We start from the raw sequence: 19,453 nt of genomic DNA on the forward strand, positions 1-19,453 counted from the left end.
TAGTGAAAGACAACGATTTCGGGCCAGATAAAAAGGACAAACTCCATCTGATATTTATAAGAAACATCTAAAACATAAAGGTACAAAACCATAGAAAGCAAGCATTAATGCAAATACCAAGCCAGAGAGCACTGGGAAGACCACCTTCACGCCAGAAAAACACACTTTAAGTCAAAAAGAACTACTAGGGGCTGCCCCGGTGGCGCAGGGGTTGAGAGTGCGCCTGCCGATGCAGGGGACGCGGGTTCGTGCCCCGGTCCGGGAAGATCCCACGTGCAGCGGAGCGGCTGGGCCCGTGAACCATGGCCGCTGAGCCTGCGCGTCCGGAGCCTGTGCTCCGCAACGGGAGAGGCCACAACGGTGAGAGGCTCGCGTACCACAAAAAAAACAAAACCAAAAAAAAAACCTACTAGAAATAGTAGTTCGTTCTTTGCTTAATAATAAACAAAAATCGATTTATTGGGAAGATATAACTGTTCTTCCTTTGAATGTACCCAATAACAAAACCTCAAAACAAAGATATATTATAATGCAAAACTTGGCAGAACTACAAGGAGAAATAACAAATCCACCATTGGGGTGGGAGATGTTTTTGAAAAACAGGTTCAGATGTATAATTTACACACCATAAATCCACCAGTATTAAATTCAATCAGTTTTTGTAAATGTACATTGGTATGTAACCCTCACTACAATCTAGTTTTAAGCTCCTTCCCTAAATGCTCCTGCGCCCATGTGTAGCCAAGTCTTTCTTCCCCACCCCCAGTCTTAGGCAGCCACCCATCTGTTTTGGTTTCTCTAGTTTTACCTCTTCTAGAAATTGGAGGATTCTATCTATATGAAATGTTGCCATTATGGGCTTCCCTGGTGGCGCAGTGGTTGACAATCCGCCTGCCAATGCAGGGGACACGGGTTCGAGCCCTGGTCCGGGAAGATCCCACATGCCGCGGAGCAACTAAGCCCATGTGCCACAACTACTGAGCCTGCGCTCTAGAGCTCGCGAGTCACAACTACTGAGACCGCGTGCCGCAACTACTGAAGCCCGCGCTCCTAGGGCCCGTGCCCCGCAACAAGAGAAGCCACCGCAATGAGAAGCCCGCGCACCGCAACGAAGAGTAGCCCCCACTCGCCGCAACTAGAGAAAGCCCGCGTGCAGCAACGAAGACCCAACACAGCTAAAAATAAATTTTAAAAAAAAGAAATGTCATTATGATTACAGCCATGCTAGTGGGTGTGAAGTGGTATCTCATTGTGGTTTGACTTGCATTTCCCTGATGTCTAATAATGTTGAGCATCTTTTCATGCGCTTATCGGCCATTCATAAATCTTTGGTGAAGTGTCTGTCGAAATCTTCTGCCCATTTTTTCTTGCACTGTCTATCTTCTTATCATTGAGCTTTGAAATTTTATTTATATATTCTGGATACAAGTCCTTTATCATGTATATGTTCTGCAAATATTTCCTCCCAGTCTGTTTCTTGTCTTTCTAATTTTCTTAGTGATGTCTTTTGAAGGGCAAAAGTTTTTAATTTTGATGAAGTCTAATTTATTGACTTTTTTTTTTTTTTGGATGGATCACATGTTTGGTGTCATATCTTAGAAATCTCTGCCTCACCCAAGGTCACAGAGATTTTCTCTTATGTTTTCTGCTAGGACCTTTCTGGTATTGGGGGGTTAATTTTTGGGATAGGGTGTGAGATAAGGGTTGAGGTTCCTTTTTTTGCTGTGGACCTTCATTTGTTCCAGCATCATCTGTTTTAAAGGCTGTCCTTTCCAGAACGTGAGCTTTATTACCGCTCTCTCAACAATGGACAGCTACTACTTAATAAAAATATAGAAGATTTAAATAAAACAACCAGCACGCTGGATCTGATGGACTCCTCTAGAATGTGACCAGCAAACATGCTTTGCAGGCTCCCACAGGGCAACTGACCACACACGGGGCCATAAAGTGACCGTAGCCCACTTTGAAGCATTGGCTGAGCTCAGGACCAGTCAGAAATCTGTAATGATAACAACGGTAATATAGCTTGAGAATCCCCTTATCTGCAGCTAAGCAAGAACACATCATTGTGGAAATCAAAACAAGGGCGATCACAGAGCTTGTCTCAGAGGGTTGAGCGGCCCAAGAGTCAATACATGCAAAGCAGCACGTGGAAGTTTCCGGAAGGCGCGGTGAGAGCCAGCGCTTGGCCTTTTGTTCCCTCCGCCTACTCTCCTTAGTGCTTCTTCTCTGGTTCATGCACTGTCTGTTTGACGGGTGCTGCCTGAATAATCAGTCATGCACCAGACGTGGGGGAGATGGCCCAGACCCCCCCCCAGGCAGCGGGGGAGTCACCCGTGCGCAACTGGGGCCGTGAACCCAACAGCCAAGTTCCCCGAGCTCTCACAGCAGGATGCAGCACCAGTGGCTCAGCTGGCCCGCAGTGAAGTTTCCATGCCATCAGGAAGCAGGACAGGGGGGCCGTGAGGCACAGTGGACAGCAGGCCAGACTGGGAAACCCCACACCAGACGGGGTCACGTCTCAAATCTATCAGTGCGAGATCTCAGATACACCCACACTCATCCGTCCCCCGTCTTCCAGTCTGTGCAGGGTGATGGCCAGGAGGCATTAGGACGAGGAGGTGATCACAGGTGTGCGAGCCCCGTCCAGGCTGTGGAGCCCAGTGCGGGGGTGATGACGACCGCCCATGGGACATGGGCATCTTGGGGCCCATTGTAGAAGAGCGGGCGTTCGCAGGGGAGATGAGCCACAGCCCTTGGCGGCCTCTGAGTTCACCTTTTGGGCCCTGCTGCGATGTGATGTCTGGAACTGGCTAGAGGCCTGAGGCCAGACGGTGCCCCCGTGCCCTCTGCCCCTTTTCGCCCACCCCTGGCGGTCAGGGCTGTCGGTCTGAGGCCGGCAGCTTCCCGGAGCTGCAGCCGGTGGCGGGAGCTTATCAGCTGTTGCTTTGAGGCTGGTGGCTTCGGTGCGGGGGGCCCGAGGCTCTGCCACACCTCTTCCAGATGTGGCCACGGCTACCCGTTAGCCTGCCTCCGGCTGGGGCTCTCGGCCAGCAGCCCTGTTAGCCGAGCTTTTAGGAAAACAACCCCAGTGGAGGCACCAGGGGCCCAGCTTCCCTGAAGGGAGAGAAGGGGGTGGTTAGGCTAGACGCGCAGTTCCAGATATGTGCTGGCCTCTTCCTTCCCTGCGGCCCGCTCAGCCTGGCCCTGGACTTGGGGTGGTCACAGCCATCTGCTGGCTGGGGACCTCAGTCTCCCCGGCTAAAGGGGCTCCCTTGAGGGCTGGGTGGAGCTGTCATCCTCTGCTTCTCCACAGCACACGTGGGCGGGTGGCGCTCGACGGCATGGTGCCTCTTTGCTGGTGGGATGGAAGGTCCTGTGCGCCTCTGCGGGCCTTCCTGACGGGTCTGCAGTGGGGGCCCGTGAGGGAGGTGCCGTTTCCTCCAGCATCCCATTGGGTGGCCCCAGCAGGATGAGCAGGGGTCCCTGCCTCTAGAGGTGCTGGGAGCTGAAGGTCACCCAAGGTCACATGTCCCCTGGGGAGTGGGCACTCCAGAGCCAGCCCCTTTCCTAGCCCCTGGGCTCCACCATCCTGCTCTTGGGGGACAGGTCAGCAAGGGGTCAAGGCTAAAGCCTCGGAGGTCACAGGTTAGCCATTTATCACGTGTGGGCTCTTCCAGGAGCCGTGAGCCTGCCCGTGCCGAGACAGACACAGAAAAGCCCACCCGTTTATTGCCCTGGCCCACGTTCGTTAGGCAAGCGTGGGGAGCTGGGTGCCGAGGGGCACGCTCCGGCCGCACTGAGCTCCCAGACTTCAGGAGGTCTCAGACGCCTCCTGGCCCCTCTGGCCATGACGTCGGCGTGTGCGGTGCCCTCCGGGTGCCTCACCTCGCTGTCTCCACCCCACAAAGGATGCAGGGGTCCAAGGGACGGAGGACACTGGGGGTGACCTCGACGCTACGCAACTTTACGGAACCAGTGGGCTGTTCGAAAGCTTTGGACAACTTACCTTGACGACCCTCCCGGGTGAGGGCAGCCCCCTCCCGCCCCCGAGCATATGCAGACACACTTCCTGCAGCCTGCTCGGTCAGGGCCACCCTGTCCCCCACGCCCCCTTCCTCCGCCCTCGCCCGGACCCACGCTGCCTCCTCTGGTCTGCTTCCCAAACTTTGCCCACCTTCTCACAGCAGCGGGACACGATGGTGAGGCCGCCCCCTCCCCAGATTCTCCCTGGACCGTGGGCACCCAGCCCACCCACTCTCCACCTAGCCCCGCCCGGAGCCGTCCACGGGCACTCGGGCCCTGCAGTTCCCAGACGGACCCTGTTTGACCTTTCACCCTCCCCCTGGACCGCCGCCCCTTTCTCCTTCAGGTCAGTGAACGGCACCCCCTTTGCAGAGACTTTCCTGACCCCCATCCCTCACTGCTCATCCCTGTCTCTGTGGCCCCCGCTAGACTGTGGGAGCTGGAAGGTCTGCCTGGTCCCGGGTGAATCTGAGGGGCTGAGAAGGCTGCTTGGTGACCAGCCAGGAAGGAGGTGACATTTAACCTGGGCCCAGGGCAGCCGGCTTCTTCCTCCGCCTCTGGACCTTGAAGTCACCAGGCCAAATCGTCTCTCTTGTCCTGGTGAGAGAGCCATGGTAAAGGGACAAAGTAGCTGATTAAATAGCTAATCCCACTAGGGGGTTGTACATAAGGAAGAAAAGTACAGGAGACCCCTGTAAGTTAATGATCACTCAAGAGAGCAGGTTTGCTTAACCACAAAACCAAGCAGACTTGCTTAGTGACAAAACCATGCAACAGAAGCATGAGACATGCCCCAGAACAATAAACCAGTGGTGGAATGACACTGCACATCCTGTGCAGTGAGGTCAGTAAGTTACCGATTCCCAGGACACGCTCCTCTGCCCACGCGAAAACCAAAAATATAAGGAAAGGGTGACATTATACTGAAACCGGAGATGATTTACCATTTTTAGTATGCGTTACTGCCTTTTTGGTCATTTTCATTGCGCCATGACAGTCCCGGCTTGACCACGTAAGGCCAAGAAAACTCCTCCGCCTGACATGGAAGAGGAGGTGATAATGGAAGCTTGACGTCTACTCAGCAGTGAGGAAGCAGGTGGTCTTTCCCCCTCCCCGTTTTTCCTTTGATTGTGAAGCCGTAGCCCACTAAATTCTTGGGGGTAGCACCCTCTTGCCTGCCCACTTGTAAGCCTCACAAGTGTCCTATTCTAATACATCACTTCTTATCTATCACTTTGCCTGTCGCTGAATTCTTTCTGCGCTGAGACATAGAGAACCGGAGCTCCTTGGAGCCCCCTGAGATGCATTGCAGCCGTTTTTAGAGGCACTCATGCCAGCAGTGGAAGCAGGGACAGCCCAGCCGTTGGCATCATCTCTCCATTGGGCCACAAGTGGTTTTCTTGCTGCTGTCGGGAAAGGTGCAGGAGCTCAGGGAGATGGTCAGTACACAGGGGACGGTCAGACTCAGAGCATGCCTCACAGGCGAGAACAGAGAGCCACGTGTCTGCAGGCTCACACAGTTCCGTCCACTTGGCTTTTCTAGTTTCAGTCTCAAACCTGCCTCTTCCAGGCAGCCTGCCTTGCTTAATTCCTTCACCCATAATAAACACTTGGTTTGAAGCATTTTGTTTCCTTGTCAAATGGGGGTGTTTGAGGGTGAATGTTCCCTGAGGGTAAGGATCCGTCTACTACATTCTAGAGACTCCCTTGCTTGCCCATGACCACTGATAATGAAAGCAACAATGATGCCATTAAAAAAAATGTCATTTAAAAAATACTCTGCTAGGGACTTCCCTGGTGGTGCAGCGGATAAGAATCCGCCTGCTTATGCAGGGGACACGGGTTTGAGCCCTGCTCCGGGAAGATCCCACATGCCGTGGAGCAACTAAGTCCGCGAACCACAACTACTGAGTCCGCGCGCCTAGAGCCCGTGCTCCGCAACAAGAGAGGCCACCGCGAGAAGCCCATGCACCGCAACGAAGAGTAGCCCCCGCTCGCGGGCTTTCTCTAGGCAACGAAGACGCAACGCAACCAAAAATAAAATTAAAGCTTTAAAAAAAACACAACTCTGCTAGTGCTCTGTATTCAATTATCTCATTTAATCTTGGCAAAACCCATGTGAAGTGGGCTCTACTACAAACGGACAAACTGAGGCATAGAGGACTAGGGGAACGCAGCGAACGTGCCTGGGGCCGGAGTGGGGAAACTAAAGCCGGGGCCCTGAGCACCCCACTCCTCCCAGCCCCGCCTCTCGCCTCCTGTTTCTGCCTTTATCACTTTCCCAGGATCTTTCCAGTCCAGCCAGCCTCTGACTTAATTCACCCTAATGGGCCTGAGTGCCTGGCGGGGAGAGGCAGCCACTCCCAGTCAAAGGTGGGGGATCCGGGTGCAGAGACGGGAAGAGCCAGGCCCCAGGGCACAGAGCCTCGGGGAGGTGGCCGGGACAGCAGCCAGGTCCCCAGGTGGCACGTGCCCTGGGTCGCTGCTAACCAGGGTGTTCAGCTTGCTTTGCTAACCAGCTAAGCAGCAAACCCCGGGGCTTCCAGCTGACTCTGCAGAATTGGGCTTGCCCACATACCTGGCCCTCCTCCCTGCAGCTCCTCCCGCCAAGACCCTGCGGCTGAGACCAGGACGAATTCCTAACATGGTGCCCAGCGCCCAGCGTGCCTCGCTAATTACAATCACAGCAGCTCCGAGAGCGGACCAGGATGAGGCAGATGGGGAGCTGTAAAGCCTCTTTTAAAGGGGCAATAAAAGTTTTGGGTTTCAGATGGTCTTACTGGGGAAGAGAATAACAGAGACAGGAAATTTCAGTAGCAGACACGACAAAGGCCACAGCACGCAGACTGCCCTCAGATGAAAACACCTCCGCTTGTGCAAACAGAGGCTGTCCTGGCGGGGGCCCAAGTATTCCCCCCACCATGCCAGCCTCACCCCAGCTCCTAGGGGAGGCGGAGGGGTCGCTACAATAGACTGTTTTGTCTACTTGTTGTAAATGTTTATAATACTTCTCCACTGGGGCCGCTGGAGGTGTGGGGCCCCCCTCCCCCTCGGGGCTCGGAGTGTGTGGGCACCGGGAGGGGGCGTGTGCCTGGGCCTGGGGCTCGTGTGTGCTTGGGCCAGGGAATGAGCTGCTTCTTCTTCTTGCCCTGCAGGGTCTGGAAGCCAGGCCCAGGCCCAGGGAGGCTACTGCAGGGCTCCAGCGGGCCCCCCGCCCCCCCACCCCTGTCCCCCACCAACCATGCCGAGGCCACAGCGTCAACTGGGAGCTGCAGCCCCTCTGCCTGTGTCGCTTGGTTTAACCCAGGGTGCCCAGACCCACATGTCCAGGGAGCTGCCCATCCTTTTGTGTTCTGTAGACGTGCTGCCCCATGGGCAGCTGCTAGCCACAGGGGCTAGGTGCCCCATAAAATACCGGACGCTGGGTTACATTTGAATTTCTGAGGAATAGTGAGTCATTTTTTAGTTTGTCTCCTTAAGTATATCCCAAATTTAAGACATACCAAGGCAAAATAATGATCTCTTGTTTATCTGAAATTCAAATATAACCAGGCATCCTGTATCTCATCTACGACCCTCCACGTGTGGCTACTGACATTTCAGTTCATTAAACGCAACTGACGTTTAAGGACTCAGCTCCGCCAGCCACATTTCAAGCGCTCACCAGCCTGTGTCAGGCGACCGCCATACAGGACGGGCGAGCCTCTCCACTATTAAAGTAAGCTCTGCTGCACACACTGCTCTTGGCTTCCAGTAACATCTAGGACTACGTCTTCAGGCTCTCAGACTCAGAAATCTCAGGACTCAGGGACCCCTAGTCCTTCCCCCATCAGGGCTCCGTGGGAAGGGCAGTCCTGTCTGGAGCCCAAGATGGCCCAGGATGGCCTCAGAGGTGCTTCCCGGCACCAGGTGCCCGAGTCTCAGATTCCAGGGACAGGAAGACCCCAGGGCTCGATGACACTGGGACTCGAAGGTGTTTGAACCTGAAGACCATGACCCTTGGCCCCTGTTAGCCTTGAGGTGTCGGGGTGACCGTTCGGGGTGGCTGCCTCCCTTTCCGTTCCCTTTCCTGGGCACTCCCCTCCTGGCCCTTGGGTAGAGCCCCCAAGATGCCAAGTGGGCCTTTGAGCCAGAGGAAGATGCCTCTGGGGTGATTGGCAAGACCCTGGGCATGACCACCAACTCAGTGGCTGGTGTCCAAGGGATGAAGGCCAGCTGCCGGCACCCCTGGGCCTCAGCGTCCTCCTCTGCAAAGTGGGCTCAGGACCTGGACCTGGACCCGCCAAGGGGTCTCTGTGGGGGACAGCCCTGTTCAGGAGGGGCGCAGTCGGGCCCGGAGCCCGAGAGGCAGACGGGGCTGAGGACTGGAGCGCGTCTCCTAACTGTCCATGACTTACAGACTTGGCCAGGCTCCCAGACAGCCGCATAAATCAGCGCGGCCGCAGCGAGCAGCCTGTTGGTGCGGCGCTTACAGCTCGGCGGGCCCCTCGCCGCTCCCTGCTCGGGAGCGTCTGCGGCCTCCAACTTTCCATGTGCCGCCACAGCGCTGGGGGTGGGGTACTCGCTGGGGGGGATGGGGGGGGCAAGAGGGAGGTGGTGGGCGGGGCGTTGGGGGAGGGAGGTGGTGGGCGGAGGGGCCTTGGGGGAGGGAGGTGGTGGGCGGAGGGGCGTTGGGGGAGGGAGGTGGTGGGCGGGGGGCAAGAGGGAGGTGGTGGGCGGGGGGGGGGGGGTTGGGGGCGGGAGGTGGTGGGCGGGGGGTTGGGGGCGGGAGGTGGTGGGCGGGGCGTTGGGGAAGGGAGGTGGTGGGCGGAGACCAGCCACCTCGCAGATGCCGTTTCTGGAGTAATGCCCCCTGGCTCCCGCCATCCCACCGAGGCCCCAGAGTCTGCCCCTTGCCTTACCACCTGGTGCTGAGACAGGAGTCTCCTCTTGTGGGTGTGGGAGACGGGACCAGGCGGGAAGTCCCTGGTACAGGGCCCCGGTCTCTTCACGTGTACCTGTGCGTGGCGTGTACATGTGCGTCTGTGTGCGCGTGTGTGTGCTCACACCCCAACAAGAAGACCAGAAGCCAGTCGAGGCCGCACCTGCACCCCCTTCGCCGGGCACAGAGCTGCTCCGTGGAGAGGCCCTTCCGCGCCCCGTGCCCTCCCGTGGGGACGCTGTGAAGGCTCAGCTCCCGCCCCGCACCCCCCATGGCTTGGTGAGGACCCTGATCACTGGTGGGCTGCTCTGTCATCAACAGGCTGTGGGGACAAAAAGGGGCTGAGCTGGGGTGAGATTGCCGGTGTCCAGGGCCCTAAGACATGGGACGCCGGGCGCTCAGGGAGGCCGACAGACGCGCCCCGGTCGACGGGTCGGCCTTGTGCCCAGCCCTCGGTGCTGGAGCCAGCTCCCTCCCGGCCCCCGAGGTGTGGAGGAGGTGACTTCAGGACAAATCCTGGGCCGTCCCATGCGGTGGGTGCGGATGTGGGTAACTGCACCGTCTGGCAACACGAAGAGGCCGCAGATAGGTGTAGGGAACTTCCTGCCTGACAGATGCGCCCAGACCATTCGGCAGGCAGGAGGCTAGTGTCTGTGAGGTGATGTCTGGGAGGCCCGCTCCCGCCCGCACCCCCGGGCCAGTGCAGACAGGCCCTGGATGGGAGCAGGCTGACCTCTGCCCTCGGCGGAAGGCGAGCCCTGCCCCGTGAGGCCAGCCCGGGGGGCCCACTGGCCTCCGCTCAAGGTCCTGGCACCCAGGCCCACCTTCCCACGCTGGGCCGGAGCTCAAAGGCTCTGAGGGCGCTCCCACCTCTTGCTTGGATAGTTCCATAGCGAAGTGGATGCTGCGGTGTCAGACCAGGGACAGTGGGCTGGGGTCCAGCTCTGGGCCTCGAATACGCCCTCATTCCTGACTGTTTCTGAGAATTAGATGAAATGACGAGTGCAAAGAGCTTGGGCATTCAGTACATGAAAATGGCTTGATTCAGGGACCCGGCTGGAGGGGCGCCAAGGGGCAGGCAGGCCTGGGCCGGGGACAGAGTGGCCCTGCTGGCCCTGGCGCGCTGAGCCTGAGGGCATAGGTCAGGGGTGGGAATCCCTGTTTCCAAGGGGAGCACACGGGACTGGGGTGGCGGCAGACCCCCTTGGGGCTGGGACTGGGCGAAGAGGCGGGGGGGACAGGCGCTGGCTCCAGGGTTCTGCAGACATACGCACTCGTCGGGACCTCGGCCTAGGAGGAGGGAGAAAGTTCTTTCCTTTCCAGCATCGTGCTTGGTACCCAGTAGAAACCTCAGAAGTGGATTCTCAAGAAGCGCTCAGTGGGGCGCTTCCCACAGCCCTGGAGGCTCCTCAGGATCGAGGAGGGGCGCTTCTCCAGGTCGGGAAGGACGGAGGACTCTCGCCAGGCCTGCGATGGGGCGGGGCAGGGGCCTGGAGCCGGGGAGGCACAGTTAGATACAAGCACAGCAGAGGGTGGAGCAGTGCAGCTTGGCGGGGGGCCCCGCGCTTCCAGCCTTCTTGTTGACCTTGGGCAGCAGCAGGACGAAGGCCATGGCCAGGGCACAGTGGTAGAAGCTGTGGACGTAGGTGTAATCCCAGTCCTGCGGGGGAGACGGAGGACCGGTCTGCGGCCTCAGCCCCCGCCCTGAAGCCCAGCTTCCCTCCCACAGCCCCTGCCCCGCCCTGGGTTCTCAGCTCTGTGCCTCGGCTGCGGGCCTGGCGTGACATGGCACCTGCCAGTAACAGGGGCTCCTCCCCGACCCCTTGGCTTGTCCTCGGGAGTCTGGCCAAGTCCCCTCCTCCAAGAAGCCTCCCTTCACCGTCCAGCCCATGGTGGCCTTTCCCTCCACCAAACCCCTAGATCACCGAAGGTCTGTGCCAATTCACTGCACCTTTGATGATGCGGCTGGGGCTCCTCCCTCCCCCCTCCCCCAGCACATCCCTTCTCCTCGTCTCCCCTCTCCCTCCCTCCTCCAGGTGTGCCCGCTGCCCCAGGCCCCTTCCGGGCTGTGCACCTCATCAGATGCAACCCCTCTCTACTGACCCCCCCGACACAGCCCCGTGATGCCAGTGGTGCCAGGGAAGGACCAGACCGTGACTGGAGGGGGGTGCACGAGTGGGGCGCTGCTGGAGCCCCCGGGAGGGGCGCGGCCCCGTTCGGCACCTGGCCAAGCAGGCTGGTGCTGACCTGCTGACCGGAGCCCTTGTGGGTGGGCTGCTTCCCAGTCCCCCACCAGGTACCTCAAAGAAGAAGCGCAGCATGAGAGCCAGGGCCCCAAAGCAGAGGCCGGGGCCTATCTGCTGGGTGTACACGCTCTTGTCGGGATACAGGCGCCTCGTCTCCTTCATCTGCTGCAGCTGCGGGGAGAGGGGCCAGAGGAACGCTCTCAGTCCGCAGCCTTGGGCACCTGCACCCTGGGTATCCTCAGGTGGGAGATGGGGCTCAGGGAAAGGCCCGGACGCATCTGGCCCAACGGCTGCAGGACCCAAGGGAGACCCTGCCTGGGTGATCGGGCCGTGGATGCCCTGGGCATTTTGACCCCACAAGGACCCCCTGCCCCGTCTGCCTCTTGGGGTGAAAGAAGGCCACCCTTTCCAGCCAGAGGAGAACCCGAGGGGACCAGACACGTGGTTATCTACAGCAAAGGGGTATTGGTGGTGTGGGACCTGCCCGCCGGCGTGGCCGTGGCGGGTGGGAGATGAGTGTGGCCATCCCTGCGAGACCTCCAGTCACTTTCAGAGTCAACAGACTCATCGTAGCATTTATTAGACACACCCGACCGGCGTGTGAAACCTGCCATTCCTCAGATGCTGATACCTAGAGTAAGGCTCAAGTGGGAGTTTAAACACATGGGTTCACATACACTGAAAAGGTGAAGTAAATGCGGGTCACATCCTGAAAACCCAAACCTTTGGGGCCAAGGCCTTTCAGCGCACAGGACGTTTTGGATTTCAGCAAGGGAAACGGCTGCACACATCGTGGACGGTGGATGCCCCGGCGGGTAGGGCAGCTCCCCGTAATTGCACCGCCCCCCCGCCCCCCACCCCGCCAGCGGATCACACAGAGACCATGAGTAGCTTCATGCTGGGTCAGGGCAGGTTTTGTCACCAAATGAATTCTCAAACGATGCCTGATTTTTCAGTTTTCTGAAATTTCCCATTGCTGGTGAGGAATCAGGACCTGCAATGTCGCGGGTGGTGTGTGGGTGCAGCTAAGGGAGCGTGACTCTGGGGGCAGCCGGCTGAGGCCCGGAAGCTCTCCTCCAGCCAATCCTGCCCCAGGTGGCACCCGGGCCCCGCTCCGCAGCCCCTTCACCCATCTCTCTCCACTTCCTGTCCCTGAGAGTTGCTCAAGAAGGGGCAGGCCTCCACGAGAAAAACTCAGCCCTCATTCCAGGAAACAACTGTCCTTGAAAAGCCAAAATCAACTCCACATTTAATGGTCTAGAAAACACCATTTGAGCCCCAGATGCAGGGAGCCAGGAAGCCCTCTCGGTTCCCGTGGTGCTTCGTGGGGACACTGGCGAGTGACCGCTCTTCTGGCTAATTAGAATCCAGCCCAGATTCAGCCCCGGCCAAGGTCTGCTGGAGGAGCGCCTTCCAGGGCACAACTCGGGAGCCTTTATCCCACTTCCTGCCAGGGAGGGAGCGAATTATCAGCACGGAGAGCGCTCTGTGTTTATGCATTCCAGAATGTTAATTAACGTGGTCCTTCCTGGTCCAGACAAGTCAGACCCCAGCACACTTCCGCCCCTCTCCGAGGGGCCTCCTGGGTCAGCGCGGGGCCAGCTTGGCTTCCCCAAGATGTGGTGAGAAAGAGGCTCCTTCCCTTCTGCTTGGAGTCAGGACCCGGCCTCACGCTTGTCCTGCCGTGACATCTTGTTAAATTGCTGACCTCTGAACCTGGTTTCTTCACCAACCAACTGGCAAACTAAATCCTCCGCTCTCTGGGCGGAGAGAGGAGTGGGGCGAGTTTGGAACGCTCACCACCAGAACTCTATTTTCCCTCCCCAGTCTGCACCTTCTGCACCAGCTGCCCGGCCCACCTCTTTCCCCTGAGAACCGCCCTCCTGCTTCCCAGGGCTTTGTTCTGGTCCCCAAGGCTCAGTTCCTTCCCTGCCCTGGGGGCCCAGGAAGTACGCCTGGGTGCACCCTGCCCGGGCATCCCACTGTCCCTTGGGCTAGTCTGAGCGGGTTTCAGTCCTTGCAGCCAGGAGGGCCTTGCTATGACAGAGGGTGCGGGGAGGCCTGGGGACCACGTGTAGAAGGCCTCGTGGTGCCAGGCCCCTGGGTGCCCAACCAAGGGCCATCAGTCTGGCTCAGGCTGCTTCCATGCCCACGAGCAGCTCCACCTTCCGATTGGCCTCACACACGTCCTCCCTCTTCATCTGAACCGGGCTCAAGCCTCAGCCCCTCCAGGACGTCTTCCCAGATTAACCCAGGCCACTTCCAATTGATACTGCATCTCTAAACCAGCCATTCTCTTCAATAATAATAATAATGACAATAATAAACAGTTGAGCACATTAGAAGCCAGGTTCCGTGCCAGTCCTTAAGAGGCATTATCTCAATTAATCTAAGAACCAACCCTGTGAGGTAGGTACTGGACTGTAACACCCACTTTACAGATATGGAAACTGAGGCAGAGAGGTGAAGTAACTGGGGTCAGGTCCAGAGCTAGTGAGTACAGACGTAAAACAAACCAGGTTTGCATGGCTGGGGCACCCGACGGTCATCTTCTATGTGTTAGCTGAGGCCCTGTGTCCAGCCTGCCAACCCACGTGGCAGGAGGTAGATGGAGACCCCAAGGGGGAGGAGTCACCGTCAGGGGAGGGTGCCCCCGACCGTCGGGCTCGCACAGTACGTACCCACTTGGCCGTGATGATGAGGACGGCTGTGCCGATGGGCCCCGAGTACACCCCATAGCCCCAGCGGTCATGGTAGGTCCGCACGGCGATGGTCAGGACGCCAAACATCACTAGAGTCGACCGCTTGGGCTCATCGAAGTCAGCCAGTGCTGCCAGGGAGAGAGCCGGGTGAGGTGAGGGGCCTCCCGCGCCCCTCCCGGCCGCTGCTCCCCCAGAGGCCCTCCCTCCGGGGGCCGGGTGCGGTGTCCCCTCTGCCAGGGAGACCCCGTGGCCCAGCCTGGGCCCCCCAAAGGTCTGAACTGCAACTGGTTTTAAAGGACAAGCAGGCTGCTGCGTTCCCGTGGACAGAGCAGCCTGGGTCAGGCTGGCGGGAAGCTGCTCTAACACAGAGATCAATGTGTGGTGTCCGGGAATGAATGTCTCCCGTGGGACCACTAGGACGCAGACACGAAGACCACAGCTGGGAGACGAGGAAGATCTGGGTCCGTCACAGGCCTGCGCCCGTAGCAGGAAGTCCCCCCGTCTAACGGGGACCGTGCGTCCTGACGTCGCCACGAGTCCACGGTAAGTGAAGAACAGTCTCAGAACCATGTGGTTTCGAACGGTCCCATCTTCATAAAGACCTGAGCTAAAAATCGTGTGCGAGCCTCGGGGACGGTCTTGGGGGCGCAGACTCTGAACTGCGAGCGGCGGTTCTCCGGGGGGAAAGGAGGGGGCCGAGCGCTTCCTTTTCTCCTCTGTACGCCTCTGCTCGGTCTGTCAAAACAAGCCTTTACTAAATGTGCCATTTTAAAGGTTATGGAAAATGGGAATCGAGGCCCTGAAGTGCTACGCCTACTTTTTCACAGACTGAGCACCACTCTGAACCTCCGGGTAAGGAAGGAGGTTCTCAGGGATGAGAGGCGGCGGGGAGGCGGGCGGCGGGCTCGGCCGGCTGAGTGCAGGGTGGGTGGCGGGGGACCCAGGTCCCCGGCGCAGGGCTGGGCTACCGGGGGCGGCCACTCACCCATCAGTGACACCCACATGCTCAGGGCCGTCCCGTAGACGCTGAAGTACTCCAGGATGTCGTGGCGCAGGAAACAGAGAACCGACAGGCCGGGCCCATTGCAGGCGTGGTAGAGCTGCCGGGAAACCCACAGACGGTCGGTCAGCAGGGAGCGGAGAGCTCTGGAGGCCCGGGGCCATGCCTGGGCCCCGAGCCACAGCCCGTGAGCTGGGACCTCGGGCAAGTCACCGAATGGCCCCATGGCTCTTGTCCCCATCTGAAACGTGGGGACGCAGCGGACTACTCCCCCATAGGGTCTTGCGGACGAAGCCCGCCGAGGTGAGGACCCTCCCATGTGATCTACAGATTCCCTCAACATCCAGGTCTGCTGAGGCTGGAGCCTTTTTCCTTGGGTTCCGGTCTGCCCTGCACGGGCCGGCGGGGCCTTCTCTCCCACCATTTACCCCTCTGACCACCGGGCATCTGAAGCCCTGGGGGGCTTGCGAATTCTCAGGTACTGAGCCTGCCCTGTGTGTTGCCCCCTCAGCAGGTCGGGGCTGGGGGTCCGAGGTTTGTTTCTTTAAGAGGGTCTCGGGCTGATCTTGGGGTGCCGCCAGAAGGGAGCCCGCCTTGAGAACCACCCTCCGGCAGCCCTCAGTTTGTTTCTCTAAAGTGAGGACAGATCGCAGAGACACCCCCGCCCCCCGGCCCCCACCCCCGGGCAGGTGCTGAAAGCAGCTTCCTCCTTGCCCCTCTTCCTCCCCACGCTCCTATAGTTGTCTGCCAGATGCCTAATTTAATAGCAATTTTAAAGCAAAATGTCTGTATTTTCAAAGCTGTCAAGTTATTTCTGGACAACCGTCTCCTTTCGCTTACACATTTCATCCTTTTAAGTAATATTTAATGACATGATGTAATTATTTTGACAAGCTCAAGGGCATAAACAAGCTTGGAGCCCAGCACAGGCGACGCTTGGTTAGCCCAGCTCAGCTGGGTGGAGAGGCGGGCGGGACAGCAGCCCACATCTGGAGGCGCCAGGGATGCTACAGTGCAGGGGTGGTGAGAGCCCTGGGTCATCTGGTGAGTCGAGCAAGTTGAGGTCGATTTAGAGCTTCCACTGGCTGCAACTTCATGGGAACTAGAGCTCAGGTGCACCGAGGAGGCATTAACAGAGATGTAGCGTCCAGAACAGGGGAGGACACGGTACTGCTCCCCTCTGTCTGGTCAGACCCCCCCCCCCCCGCCCCGAGAGCTGTGCTGAGCTGCGGAAGCTGCACCCTTTGAAGTGCCGCTGGCAGGGAACAGGTTGGGGGAAAGGGATCAGGCCGTGGATGTGACCGTTTAGCTCAGCAAAGAGGAGCTTCAGGTGGGGCGCGATCAAGGTGCTCACATCTCCAGGACAGAGGAGGGAGAAGAACACGTGTTCCCCGTGGCTCCAGCAGGCAGAGCCAGGCCCTGTGAGTGACATGGCTCCTTCCAAACTACTTCTCCCCCACCCCCAGCTGAGCCCTGCTGTCTCTGTACCCATTGTCTCTCTTAACATAGCACAGATCGCGATGTACGATTAAAGGCTTAATCACTCTGAGATTCTGGACGCGGTCTGTGCCCTGTCACCCACCTCGTCCCAGCCTAGAGCTGGCTTACCATCGGCCAAGCGTTTGCCTGTGAACGCAGCGTCAGGGAGGCTTTGGAGCGGTTTGAAGGAGAGCTGGCCCAGGAGGGGCCTTTCCCCCAAGGCCCTCGGTTCACCCCTGCTGGAGGGGGGGGCAGGTGAGACTCAGGGGGGAACCACCTGTCAAGGATCAGGGCGAGGCAGCAGCGGGCCCTCAGCCTCTGTGCCTGCAAGGCCTGCCTCCCTCTTCCAACCGAGCAGACCTGGCTCTGCGCGGCGCTGATCGGGGGCGCGGGTGGCAGGTGGCTGGATGCCTGGAAGGAGAGGGCGCGGCTTCCGGAGGCCGGCCTGGCAGGTCCCGGCCGTGAGCTCTGACAAGCGGCGGACTGCCCCTAGGGCTGGGGTGGAGGGCCCCTGCCAAACGGGGACGAGAGCCCCTGATCCGTGGGGTGGGCCAGGGGACTCCATGTGACACGACACGCAGCACGGGTCCAGCAGCTGTCACAGGACGGTCCCGGTGGGAACACAGAAGACTCCACACGGGAGGCAGAGGTGGCGATGGTGCCGCTGGGGGCTCTGGGAGAAGGGGCCTGATTGTGTCATTAGGCCGGGGACACTTGTCGCCGGACGCAGCTGTCCCTGCCACTCTGGCTGGGTGGGGCAGGGCGGGGTGGGCCTCTGAGGCCAGCCGCAGAGGCAGCTGTGGGGTCAGCTCAGCCCCGCTGGGGAGGGGTGACCTGGCGGTGACTGTGGTTTGGGGGGCGGGGTCCAACATGGGCCTGGAGGACAAGACCCCGGCTCCTCTCCCCGGCCCTGGGCCCTTGTACCCACAGAGAAGCCCCCTGTCTGCCCAGCTCTGGTTCCTCATCTGCTGGGCAGACCTCCTGGCCCTCACCCAAGCTGGGGTCCCGCGAGCAGCAAATGAAACGGCTTTCGACAAGATTCCTTGAAGGAGCCGGGAGGCCCTGCTGCCCGGGGTTGTGGGGGGGCCCACGCACGGCTGGCACTGCCACACGGAGTCCGGGAACCCTCACCTCCCCCAAGCATGCTTCATCAGGGAGTTGGGTTTAAACCAAGCTGGGTCTGATGGAAGATGATGGAGGAAAAGAGAGTGGGGCCCCTCTGGGGGTCCAGCGGCAAGGGTGGGTGGAAGGAGCCTCAGAGACTCACAGACAGGGAGGCAGGAAGGCACTAAGATGTAGAGAGATAGTGGCTGGCTGGCTGGCTGGCTGGCTAATCAGGCAGGTAGAGAGGTGATTGATTAGATATATGTATAGATGACTGATTAGAGAGATAGTACATAGATAGGTAGGTAGACAGACAGACAGACAGAAGCTAGAGGGATGGATAGATAGGGCCAGAGAGACACATGAGGGCAACAAAGCTAGGGACGGACACCATGACATTTAGAAAGAGAGTAAATTCCGTGAGGATACGGCTCCAGAAATCCAGAGAGAACCAGACACAGAGCGAGCCAGCATGAGAAACACAGAGCGAAAGAGACCCGCAGGGAGACGGGGGAGGGGGACAGAGAGAGAGACAGACAGCCAGACATATAAATAGAAAGAGAAAGAAGGACTCCGAGAGAGACGTAGGCCCCAAGAAGGAGAGACAAGCCGACGTGAGCGGGCCCTCCTGAACTGAGGCCAGCTGCAGAATCCTGGAACCAGATTCCCCTGGCCCTACACGTTCCCTGAGCCCTGCTAGCCCCCTCCTGGGCCTGGAGTACCAGGGAGAGTCGTGGCGGGGGGGGGGCGGTGAAGAGGGGAGCTGGAGCCAGGAGGAGCCTTGGGGGTTGGCAAGAAAAGGGGGATCTTGGAGGGTCCTGTCCCTGGCGCACTGTGGGCTTGGTCTCGCACGCACGAATCCCACGGTGACTTCCTGCCACAGTTGGGGAAACTGAGGTCCAGGAAGGTGAAGGGGGGCCCACAGCCCTCTCTCCTCGTCTCTGGGCTCTTTCCTCCACCTCCCCATCATCACTTTTCTTCATCACCCAATACAGCAAAGTGGTGGAAAGACAGCCCCTGTCCTCCGTCTCTGGGAGGGGCCCTGGGTGGGTCCTATCCCCAGGGCCCCGGACTTACCGCCACAAAGAACATGGTGAAGAGGTAGACCATGGCCTCCATGTGGAACTGCCTCTTGGCAGCAATGCTGACCGTGGGGAGGAAGACCAGGCTGCTGAGCGTGGGCAGGAGCAGTTTGGCCACCAGAGTCCCCATGGGCTGGGGGGGAGAGGTAGGTGCAGGCCTCCCGGCTCTCCAGGGCAGAAAAGCGAAAGGGAGAAGGCCCGCTCCTTGCACCAGGGGCTCCGGTGGCAGCTGTGGTTTAAATGCCCTGAAGAGAGGCAGGGGTGTGCGCACACATGTCCAGCAGCACATGGAGAGGGTTCAACAGCTGATGTGCCATGTGATCAGCACTTGTCTCTGATTTTTTTTTTTTTTTGGGTAGGTCAGAGCTGTTGATTCAAGGAGACCGGCCTTCTTTTCTCCGAGGCAGCAACTTCGGAGAAGGGTCCCCACGAGCACAATCGCCGATGTCCAGCCACTTTCCATCCTGGCCCCTGGCCCCTCCCCGAGGTGCTCCGGCATCCAGAATAAGAAGAGAGCAGACTCTGCTGCGTGAGTCACGCGTCCATAGGGGCGAGAGGTTAGAGAACCCCAGGTTCAGCAGATTCTAATCACTAAAAGCACCCTGTAGATAAGTTTCACAATTTACCAGCCCACGGGCATGTCTGACTCCCCTGCTGCTGCCCCAAACAGGCTTCCTTGGTAACTAAACAAATGAAACTAACATTCTTTTCTATTTGGTTATATAGTTTCAAACCTGAAGTACACAGAACTGGACAAGCTCTACCAGTGTCCCCAGCGCAAGGGGGATGCTAGCCCTCTCAGCATTCCTTGGCCTTCGGGAAATTACCTTCCTTTGTTGAAGAGGCCTGGGGGAACTGGCCAGCAGGGTTCCCCCTACACTGCCCCGTTA

At 58.8% G+C, this 19,453-nt stretch overlaps 1 protein-coding gene across 1 annotated transcript; it reads right to left on the reverse strand.

The window, feature by feature from the left end:
* Positions 1–10,460: 10,460 nt before the first annotated feature.
* On the reverse strand, positions 10,461–19,140 carry MYMK (myomaker, myoblast fusion factor; the record flags this gene model as incomplete). Its single annotated transcript, XM_082842279.1, has 5 exons — positions 18,559–19,140; positions 14,884–14,998; positions 13,878–14,026; positions 11,251–11,367; positions 10,461–10,610 (listed from the first exon to the last, which is right to left on the reverse strand). The coding sequence occupies exons 1-5, from the start codon at positions 18,850–18,852 to the stop codon at positions 10,461–10,463; spliced, it is 825 nt and encodes a 274-aa protein (XP_082698405.1). The 5' UTR covers positions 18,853–19,140.
* Between the last annotated feature and the right edge of the window lie 313 nt (positions 19,141–19,453).

This window comes from Leucopleurus acutus (assembly GCF_964270905.1).
Source record: "Leucopleurus acutus genome assembly, chromosome: 7".
Taxonomy (NCBI): Eukaryota; Metazoa; Chordata; class Mammalia; order Artiodactyla; family Delphinidae; genus Leucopleurus; species Leucopleurus acutus.